The sequence below is a fragment of the Ruditapes philippinarum genome, unplaced genomic scaffold (assembly GCF_026571515.1).
Source record: "Ruditapes philippinarum isolate M1 unplaced genomic scaffold, ASM2657151v2 ctg5276_1_1_1_1, whole genome shotgun sequence".
Classification (NCBI taxonomy): Eukaryota; Metazoa; Mollusca; class Bivalvia; order Venerida; family Veneridae; genus Ruditapes; species Ruditapes philippinarum.
The window spans coordinates 99,015-110,805 of NW_026852354.1; the positions used below are offsets into that span (position 1 = coordinate 99,015).

The 11,791-nt window shown below is 34.0% G+C and overlaps 1 protein-coding gene across 1 annotated transcript; it reads left to right on the forward strand.

The window, feature by feature from the left end:
- The first annotated feature begins 5,076 nt into the window (after nt 1-5,076).
- LOC132757968 (AP-5 complex subunit mu-1-like) lies at nt 5,077-10,580 on the forward strand. The gene is made up of 6 exons (XM_060749470.1): nt 5,077-5,270; nt 6,204-6,325; nt 6,807-6,907; nt 7,590-7,803; nt 8,803-8,899; nt 10,208-10,580. The coding sequence occupies exons 1-6, from the start codon at nt 5,156-5,158 to the stop codon at nt 10,312-10,314; spliced, it is 756 nt and encodes a 251-aa protein (XP_060605453.1). The 5' UTR covers nt 5,077-5,155; the 3' UTR covers nt 10,315-10,580.
- The last annotated feature ends 1,211 nt before the right edge of the window (nt 10,581-11,791 follow it).

Genomic DNA, 11,791 nt, shown 5'->3' on the forward strand with positions numbered 1-11,791 from the left:
TTTTTAGTTCACCTGTCACAAAGTGACAGGGTGAGCTTTTGTGATCGCTTTTCGTCCGGCGTCCGTCCGTAAACTTTTACTTTAAATGACATCTCCTCATAAACCACTAAGCCAATTTCATCCAAACTCCACAGGAATGTTCCTTTGGTGGTGACCTTTAAAAATTGTTCAAAGAATTTAATTCCATGCAGAACTCTGGTTGCCATGGCAACCGAAAGAAAAAACTTTAAATATCTTCTTTTAAAAAACCATAAGAGCTAGAGCTTAGATATTTGGCATGAAACATCTTCTAGTGAGTGTCTACCAAGTTTGTTCAAATAAAAGCCCTGGGGTCAAAATTGGCCCCGCCCCGGGGGGTCATTGATTTTCCCTATATGCATATAGTAAAAACTTAAAAAATCTTCTTTTAAAGAACCCAAAAGAGCTAGAGCTAAGATATTAGCATGAAACATGTTCTAATGAGTGTCTACCAAGTTTGTTCAAATAAAAGCCCTGGGGTCAAAATTGGCCCCGCCCCGGGGGGGTCATTGATTATCCCTATATGCATTATAGTAAAAACTTAAAAAATCTTCTTTTAAAGAACTCAAAGAGCTATGGCTAAGATATTTAGCATCAAACATGTTCTAATTGGTGTCTACCAAGTTTGTTCAAATAAAAGCCCTGGGGTCAAAATTGGCCCAGTCCCAGGGGGGGGTCATTGATTTTCCCTATATGCATATAGTAAAAACTTAAAAAATCTTTTTTTAAAGAACCAAAAGAGTTAAAGCTAAGATATTTAGCATGAAACATGTTCTAATGGGTGTCTACCAAGTTTGTTCAAATAAAAGCCCTGGGGTCAAAATTGGCCCCGCCCCGGGGGGTCATTGATTTTCCCTATATGCATATAGTAAAAACTTAAAAAAATCTTCTTTTAAAGAACTCAAAGAGCTAGAGCTAAGATATTTAGCATGAAACATGTTCTAATAGGTGTCTACCAAGTTTGTTCAAATAAAAGCCCTGGGGTCAAAATTGGCCCCGCCCAGGGGGGGTCATTGATTTTCCCTATATGCATATAGTAAAAACTTAAAAAATCTTCTTTTTAAAGAACCAAAAGAGCTAAAGCTAAGATATTTAGCATGAAACATGTTCTAATGGGTGTCTACCAAGTTTGTTAAAATAAAAGCCCTGGGGTCAAAATTGGCCCCGCCCCGGGGGGTCATTGATTTTCCCAAATTGCATATAGTAAAAACTTAAAAAATCTTCTTTTAAAGAACTCAAAGAGCTATGGCTAAGATATTGAGCATCAAACATGTTCTAATAGGTGTCTACCAAGTTTTTTCAAATAAAAGCCCTGGGGTCAAAATTGGCCCCGCCCCGGGGGGTCATTGATTTTCCCTATATGCATATAGTAAAAACTTAAAAAATCTTCTTTTAAAGAACCAAAAGAGCTATGAGCTAAGATATTGAGCATCAAACATGTTCTAATAGGTGTCTACAAGTTTGTTCAAATAAAAGCCCTGGGGTCAAAATTGGCCCCACCCAGGGGGTCATTGATTTTCCCTATATGCATATAGTAAAAACTTAAAAAATCTTTTTTTAAAGAACCAAAAGAGTTAAAGCTAAGATATTTAGCATGAAACATGTTCTAATAAGTGTCTACAAAGTTTGTTCAAATTAAAGCCCTGGGGTCAAAATTGGCCCCGCCCCGGGGGATCATTGATTTTCCCTATATGCATATAGTAAAAACTTAAAAAATCTTCTTTTAAAGAACCAAAAGAGTTAAAGCTAAGATATTTAGCATGAAACATGTTCTAATAAGTGTCTACAAAGTTTGTTCAAATAAAAGCCCTGGGGTCAAAATTGGCCCCGCCCCGGGGGATCATTGATTTTCCCTATATGCATATATTAAAAACTTAAAAAATCTTCTTTTAAAGAACTCAAAGAGCTATGGCTAAGATATTTAGCATCAAACATGTTCTAATAGGTGTCTACCAAGTTTGTTCCAATAAAAGCTCTGGGTCAAAATTGGCACCGCCCCGGGGGTCATTGATTTTCCTTATATGTGTATGGTAAAAAATTAAAAAATCTTCTTTGAAAAAACCCAAATAGCTAGAGTTAAGATATTAAGCATGAAACATCTTTTACTGTGTGTCTACAAAGTTTGTTCAAATAAAAGACCTGGGGTCAAAATTGGCCCCGCCCCGGGGGGTCATTGATTTTCTTTATATGTGTATAGCAAAAACTTAAAAATCTTCTTTGAAAAAAACCCAAATAGCTAGAATTTAGATATTAAGCATGAAACATCTTCTAGTAAGTGTCTACAAAGTTTGTTCAAATAAAAGCCCTGGGGTCAAAACTGGCCCGGTCCCAGGGGTGTCTTTGTTTTTAACTATATGTGTATAGTAAAAACTTTAAAAAAATCTTCTTTCAATAAAGCCCAATGAGCTAGAGCTTAGATGTTTAGCATTAAACATCTTCTTATGGGTGTCTACCGAGTTTGTGCATACAAAAGCCCTTGGGTTAAATTGGCCCTGCAACGTTGGGGGGGGGGGGGGGGGGGCCTATATACAGGTGAGCGACCTCAGGGCCATCATGGCCCTCTTGTTGTCAGAGTAATGGCCCTTTAATAATTTTTAATTTTAAAGTTTGTCCGGACTACTTCTCTTATACCACTTATGCAATTTCAATGAAACTTTACAGGATTGATCTGTAGCTCAAGTCCTTGCGCATATTGCACAGGTTTTCTGGTTGAATGATTTTTGGCCGAGTTATGGCCCTTTGATAAAAAGGTGTTTTTTTCTGTGTGTTGCCAGATACACAAAAGCTTGTCCGGACTACTCCTCATAAACTACTGGTGCAATTTTATCCAAACCAGTACCAAGTCTAGTTGTGCACTGTCCGTCTGTCTGTCCCTCTGTCACAAAATTTGTCCCAACATGAAATTGGCCATCATGAGGCGACACATGTGATCACTGATTGCTCTTGTTAGAGTGTCAGTGTGACTTAAACTTGGAAAACTTAAAACAAAGATGCAAAGAGTCAATTTCATTTCAGAAATGTTAGTTCAACTGTAAGAAATTTTGCTTGTTTATACATGAAGATGTAAATTATTGAATTAAGATGTTTCAGGAAATGTAAATAAGAGGAGTTAACCCCCTTGAAACTTAAATGATAAATTATGCCAAATTAACTTGTCATAAACTTTTTAAAATGTTTGAGTTCAGAATTGTATAACATTTTAGATATTTTAATCAATCACAATGTTTGAATTCAGACTTTTATTCAGAACTGTATAATATATATTTAGATCACAACAAGATTAAGAAAAAAATTGTAAATATTTTGTTCAGTATGCAGTAGGCACCATTGTATAAATTGTATTTAACTTTAACTAAGGGCTTTGTATTTCTCTTTTTTTAGCAAACCCAGCATTGGGAAAAACCAATGTTTCATCAAGGGGGAAAAACCAAAATTTAACTTGGCTATTACAGAATTTTTTCAAAGGGGGAAATTCAGGGGATTTTTAAAAATCAAAATTTTTAATTTTTAATTTTTTTTTTTTCTCTAATTTTAAACTTCTCCTATATCTTTAAGAAATTTTTTTCCCTAAACAATGTATTATTGTTTTGTGTGAAATTAAAAAAAAATGTTGGAAAACCCCCACACTCAAAACCCGTTTTAACCCGGAAAATACCAAGATAAGGGGCTTTTTAAACCCCTGGGGAAATTTTGTGGGGTAATTTAATGGAAAAAAAGTTTTAAAAAATGGAAAGAAAAAAAAGCAATGTTTTTTCTACTTTGGATCCCTGGTTTTCTGCAAATGTCTAGAAAAGGGAAATGCCCAAATTCTAAACTAGCCCCCAATGGGAATTCTTGGAAAAGAAACCAAAATTTTTAAGACAAAATTTTTAAACTTTTCCCGTTTTATTTTTGCCCCAACCCAAAAAGGGGGGGGGGGGGGATTTTAAAATTTACCTTGTCCGTCCCTTCCGTCCCTCCGTTCTCTTTAAAAAGGGGTCGCAAAAATAGCTCAAAAAATAAAAATTTAAACCCAGAGGGCAAAGAAAAACCCTTTCCCGGGGGAAAGGGTTTCTCAGCATGTGTAGTTTTTTTACTGGGAAAATTTTTTGTGTGGAAATTTTTTTGTATTTTTAAAGTAATTGCCCTTGACTTAGCAAAAATTTGCAATTTTCAACTTGTGTCACACGTAACTCAAAAAATATTTGACCTAGAGTCATGAAACCTTACAGGAATGTTGATCAGCATGTGTAGTTGTGCACCTGGGTATTTATGTGTGGATATATTTAATATTTTTAGAGTTATTATTCCCCGCCAAAAGGCGGCGGGGGATGTAGAAATAGTCTGTCCGTCCGTCAGACATTTTTGTCCGGAGCATATCTCAAAAAGTATTTGAAGTATCAACTTGAAACTTCGAAGGTGTATAGATCTCATTTAGGAGGAGTGCAGCGCACAAGAATGATAACTTTACCCTTATTATTAGTTATTGCCCTTGAATTAGTAAAAATTTACAATATTCAACTTGTGTTGCACGTAACTCAAAAAGTATTTGACCTGTAGTAGGCCTGAAAGTTAACAAGAATGTTGGTCAGCATGTGTACTTATGCACCTTGGGGTTTTCTTGTGGATTTATTCAGTATTTGTAGTATTTGCCCTTTACTTAATAAAAGATTTTTAGTTTTCAACTTGGGCACATGTAGCCAAAAAAAAAATTTGACCTAGAGACATAAGATTGACAAATCGGTGGAGTGTGAGTGCACCCGTGTCCTATGGACATATTTCTAGTGTTGTTGTTTTTGTTTTGTTTTTTTCATTCTCAACATTTGAAACCCTTGTGAACCTTTTTTTGAAGAAAAATGGTCATTTTGTTTGGGTTCCCCTTTGGAACTGCAAGATTACACATTATTATCACTAGTTCTAAAGTGTGCACTGATGAAAATTTCTAACATATTTATCTAATCTTGATCAAAATTTACTCTTGAAAAACTGTAAGTAATTTAATTAGATATTTTACTAGACGTATTCTCTGCTCTCAAAAACTTGCATATTGCTATCATAATTTTATGTTACTATAATATTACAGTATGACAGAGACAATATAGAAGATGTATGGGATGTTTATGGTACTGTATCATGTAAGGCGGAGTTAGAGGGTACCATGCCAACCGTTACCATGACAATATCACAACCAACAGAAGGGGAGGTCACTCCACTCAATAATCTGATTATTCATCCATGTGTTCAGAGTGCCGATGCTTATATATTGGAAGAAGGTTAGTATATTAAAGCCAGTCGGTTAAAGGGCAAGACTTGTAAGCTTGACATTAAGGGTTCGATTCCTGGGCTGGCCAACTAAAATTTCTAATCAGTCTTTTGGATGAGACTTTAAATCTAGGTCCTGTGTATGAGTGCTTAAACACTTGGCATGTCAAACAACCAGGGGAAGCTTCTGGAATTGGGGCATCTTTCTGTATCTGTATCTTGCACCATCCTCCAAAATAGAAAATGACTTCTGGTAATAGGTTTCACCAATATGGGCAACCGGTGGCGAGTATTTAATAAACTCAAATACACACACACAATAATTATGACATGGCCTTATCCCACCTAGAGGGGTGGCTTTAGTTGATATCTGATAGAGAACCAAATTTTAAATTTGTATGTTTTTTGTCTGATTTTCATGTGGGTAATTCTCTTTTTGTAAGACAAGATCTGTTCTATATGGCTACAATGTAGCTTTTGAAGATAAAAATCATATTTGTTAATTTGAAAATGTTTATAAAAATAGATCTACTGTAAGTTGTATGCATAACACATGTACCATACTAGTACTTAGAAAATAAAGTAGCCCACTGGATGTGCACGCAGTAACATTGTTTTATTCAAAATTGGACTTTTCCTGTCATGGATGTGTACAGTTTACATATGTTACCTTTAGGTAATCTGGATTTGCAGCAAGACAACATCCTGAATTGTAATGATTTCAGACTTTAACCAGTGCTATATGGCTAAAAACTTTCACTGTTAAGTATAACAGTTAAGGATAAATAGCTATTCCCATTCTGTCATGTATATGTATTAATTTTTACAGTATTTCAAAGTTTTGCCAAGTATAACAATAAGATATGTATTGCTTAAATTTTTAAATAAGATTTCAAAATATATTTGGTTTGAATTTTTGTATTGTTACATATGTTATATTTTAGGTAAAGACCGAGCTATACCAAGGAGAGTTAGATTTACCCCACCTCTAGAGATGATAACATTATGTCATTATCGAGTCAACCCTACAAGACAGCCACCAATCACTGGCAGCTTTGACCTATTTGTAAGTGGGTTGTCTACATATTTGGTCAATCTATTTTTAGCCACATTTTATGATAATTTAAGAATGAAACCAGTGTCAGTTCTAAGTGTTCTATTTACCTTTTTACTATATATTTTTTTCACCTTTTCACAATTATATATCTGGCGTTCTCTTGCCTGAATATCATACATGTATATCTTAAACCTGGTCCTGCTGAATGTGTAAAATGGATTTGCCCAGATTTGAATTTGGAACAGTCCATTTGGAAATGAAGGGATTTCAATATAATACATGTACATTTGTAAAACAAGGTTCACCACTTTCTGTTCCAGCAGGTCAAGTGTTAATACCATATTTAAGAAATACACTCTAAAAAAGTCTCTAATTTCATTTGGTTAATAATTGAAGAGATTATTGATTTCTATAAGGACAAAATTTTGTAGACATGTAGTTTAAATTATTAAGAATGTATCAGTCATGTATTATTTTATTCTTCATACAGGCAGATGAAGACAGGGTAAAGATCAAAGTTCATCTGAGATTGTCTGAAAATATAAAGAACTCCTTTGAATACTGTGAACTTCAGATCCCATTTGGTAAAAGGTAACATAAGAGAGGCTGGTTTCTTTGAATGACTGAGTCAATTTGATTTAGGAATTAAGCTGATGAGGTTATATTTTCGTGAATTTTATGTAAAATTTGACCAATTTTAAGCAGTTCTAAAAGATTTACTTAAATTTGTTTTCACAGATATTTTTATGTTTTGATTCGTTTTATTTTACTTGGGACACAATATATACACTTGGTGAGATTGTGAAATTATTTGACTGTAAATGTACCTTGGTATTCAGTTAAGTCTATAAAGATCTTACATCAGCTGCCAGCACAGACCAGAATTTACAGCTCAAGAGTAACTGTTTATAGTGGTAATAAGGCTGTTTCTGCAAGACATTACCTGAGAGCTTGATATTCCTGTCTGTGACAAAGCAGGTGTTTGTCCATTTTCTTGCATATTACAAATTTTAATGATATTCCGAAAAGAAATTACAAAAGCTGATATTTTCATTTGGCAGTTTTTTATGATAGCGCATGAAGTTACAGCTTCATTCATAATGGCAAAATAATGTCATCCAAAGAACACAATTCATTTAATAAAGGCCTATTGGAATGATGTCATTTAAAAATGTGATTGTCTTACATGAGGGTTGTAAGTCAGGTTTTTCTAGCACCAGTGTAAACAGTAGATAATCCTGTCTTATATGGAAGAAAACCTTGTTGTTTTCAGAGGTGCAGTAACTATCCAAGAGTCTTCTTTAAACCATGGTACCTTGCTTTTGTCACCTGACAAAAGTATTGTAGTATGGAATATTGGACAACGGTTCCCTGTAAAACAACTGGAGATTAGCATGTCTGCAAGTTTATTCCTGGGAAACAGTCAGACCAAAAATACCGGTTCCCTGGAGGAACAGTTTTGTACAGGTCAAAATGCTTATGCTCAGGTGAGCCTTTGATTTCATTGGTTTATCTCAATGGTTGTAATTTTGTGGTTTTAATATTATTTAAGTGTTCATGGTGATGATATAAATCTGTCTTCACTTAATTCTAATTTTACGAAAAAAAACTTTGATATTAATGAACATGACATTTCTAAAATAAACCTTTAATTCACAGACTTTTCTCAAACAGTGTGAGAAAATGTATCTAACATTGATTCAGCCTCACTGTAAGTGGCTAAATCTTGAGTTATAGTATTTAAGGCAATGAAAAAAAATTGTTTGTTGGCAATGTGCCTCCAGGTCTGTTCTGACTTTTATGAATATCAAGAAAAAAAAATTTCAAGGCCTAAATATATCATGTGTAGAAATTACATGATTTAATCAAGTCTGAGACACTGTCCTCAGAAATTGCCTATAAGAAGACAAAATATGGATAGTTTTCCTGAATAGATGTTAACTGGAATTCGGCAAATGTGGGTTTTTCCAAGCTGATACCCTGGTACAAACAAACTTTTACCACTATAGATTCATGGCGCACTCAGGTCACAATAGATTAGTCAACATGTTACGCTTATTTTTGAAGCTGTTACTGTAGAAGTTTGTTTGTATCCCCTGGATTAGCTTGGAAAAACTTAAAATATTTTTAATTCCTGAGTAAGCCTATTAGGGAATGAGTCAGATAACGGTGAGTAAATAAATGAATACATTCTGTCAAGTTTTGCATAGAACATACAAAATGCCATCCCAGTAATACAAAAAACTTACTTAAACTTATTATTATTATATTTTTCTTACGTTGGATTTTCTTTTTGATTTGCTTACCCAATTTTATAATATAGGCATGCTGCAAAGATGATTAATGTCCTGAACTTTGTTTATGTGCTGTGAAACCAAACAAACAAGCAAAGCTGGTTATTCATTTGCTTTATATTTTAACTTTTGTTATGAAACCTACTGATTTTTTTTCATGTTTATTGTAACCTATATTTTATTGTATTTCAGTTATTTTTCAAGATAGTAGATTTCACACAGTCTGGTTGTTTTATTGATGCCAAATCTATACAAGTGTCACCAGCAATGAAATATAAGCTGACCTGTGGTAAGTCAGGGATTAATAAATATTATACCATGGAGCTTTATATTACAATAAAATTATAATAAAAGTGTTTAGTGATATACAATGAGAAAATGTTGTGCATTAAGTGCGAAGGGAGAAAACTCCAGTTACAGATATTAACATACATAATGCCATATGGCATGTTTGTTCAAAAGCAGTTACTTCCCTTGTACTAAGATTTTCTGCCAAAATCATAATTTAACCCTTTCCCCCATGAGCATATCGTGAAAAATGGCCATTTTAACTGAAAAGCCTCCTCTTACAAGTTCAAACTGCTATGAAACTATGAAAACTGCTTCAATACTAATCAAACTTGGCATAAATGTTGTCTGGACCATTGCCTTTATAACAACATGCTCAGTCTTAAATTTTCTGTTACCATGGCAACGAGGGGACATAAAAAAATTACCAAAAATCACTATTTTGCGTTGATTTTTTCCTTCATATTGATTTTAAAGTGCTGCATTTCTCAATGGTTTCAGATAGAGTCAAAGGCTTTTTAGCGTTGGTTACACGTTACTTTAAGAACGACCTGGGGTCGTTTTTAGCCTCTCAGAAGTCCAACAATTTCTTGGCGATGAGGGTGACTACCAACCCCTTCAAACACCCCAAACAGAACGGGGCACATCCCCCTTCTGGCAACCCCCTGATGTATTATTTGGATGGGGGACGGCGCCAAAAAAAAGGTCACTTTTTTTAACAACATTTCTCAAACGAAAAACAGTGTTTGGGGTCTAAATAGGACATTTTTTCACTGTTTGAGGCCTCAAAAGGGGGGGGGGGGCAAAAAGCCGTCGAAACACGCTTATATAAGGGAAAAGGTTAAATAAATACTGTTAAGGTTTTGAAGACAATGTCTCTGGCTCAATTGTTGTCTGTTTCACAATGTACAAACTGTGTTTAAAATTTTCTGATTAGTACATGTACATGCAGTTAATTTATGTAAAGTTGGAATCAGTTTTGGTAGGAGAAGAGATGTTTCAAGAGTCACTTATTTTAAAATGCCCTTTACTGCTGTTGATTTGCATGAACTTTTTATTCTTTTATGTTGCGAATCTATCTTGCTTGAAGTCTGTTTATTCCTAAAATGAAACGTTTGGAGGTTTTTCTCGCTCCAAAAAGCTGGAAAAGTAATATAAAACTTGTAAGTCAGTGTGACTTACATGAAAAATATTTATTCTCTCCATGAAAAAATAGCAACTACATTTAGTTAGGCAGAAATTACCATAGCCTTCTGCATAGGAGACATTTAATTCATGTAAACATTGAAAATTTATTCTTTAATTTCAGTTCGAGAATTTCTATCATCTGAGTACAAGTTATGGAATGTCCATGGTGATAGTCTGGTTTCTGCAATTCCAAAATGTCTTAGTGATCATCAGACTGTAGAAACGTGACACAGTCTATTCTATTTATAGTATAGGCCATTTAAAGACTTCACTATTTAGAATTTTAAATAAAAGTGCAATATATTTTTATATGAAAATGAGTGCATGCTATGTTTTTAATTAGATGGAAATATGTATAAAGTCATCCTTTTGATGTACATGTTTATATGCTGCATTATAAAACTTATTATATTCCATTGTTATTGTTGATATTATAAAAGTATGTATATTTTATAATAAAGTTAAACAAAGATAAGAAATATTTTAAAAGTTTTTAGTCCACTTGCAGAATGCATACTTTTGTGTGATTTTCTCAGACAACAAACTGGAATATTTAGATCTATTAAAGGTTTTAGAAACTTCTATACATATTACCATGTTACAGTTTTAAAATAGCAAAATTCCATGCTATAATACACTGCTTATAATATATTGCCACCGTGTGTAAATGTTTGTATTGTTTATTTGCTATAAACATTGTATAATATTTCAGGCAATACAATTTAAGATTTGAAATTGGATATTGAACCAGTAAATTACAATGAATTTTCACTCTGTTACGGAAAACATGTTATTGATAATGTACAAAGGTTCATTGGCTCATAACAAAAATCATGACTTTCCAGCAATAACATGTACCTTTGAAGATGGGTGTGGTTCAAATAAATCATCAACATAGCTGCTGTTGAATATATTTACCATGCTCGAATATATTCCACATAAAATGAAATTATAGATCTGTATATTAAAGGGATTCACTGAGGTTTTATGACATGACTGGACTTGAATTTTTTTTTTGAGATTTGTGTACCAATTTATTTAAGTGCAAATTTTCAGATCATTTCTTTCTCCCGTTTTTACAAAATTGTACAAAGTGGTCCAAAAAAAAAAGCGTTGAAACGCTTTTCACTATATTCCTGCTAAGAATCGCACTTGAAGTCGATTTTTAGTATAATTGAGCCGCGCCATGACAAAACCAACATAATGGGTTTGCGACCAGCATGGATCCAGACCAGCCTGCGCATCTGCGCAGTCTGATCAGGATCCATGCTGTTCGCTTACCAACCCTTTTACAAGTAGAGAAACTGATAGCGAACAGCATGGATCCTGATCAGACTGCGCGGATGCGCAGGCTGGTCTGGATCCATGCTGGTCGCAAACCCATTATGTTGGTTTTGTCATGGCGCGGCTCATATCTTTTGTTATCCTTTGCAGATTTTTCCATTTCAAGTGATACACTTGATATTTACAAGAGTTTCAAATTTTAACAGATTGTCCAATATACATGTACAACAGATATTGAGTAATATCAATGATTACTAACCTTTGTTTTAGCTTTCTCCGGACATTTTAATTTATCGAATCTTTGTGCATTTCTTAGTAACAATAAAAAGTAATGAATTACCAAACCGCAATATGCTCGATCTCCAGTGTACGTAGAGCTAAATTTAATAAGGTTTATGAATGGCCTCGTAAATGTACTAAT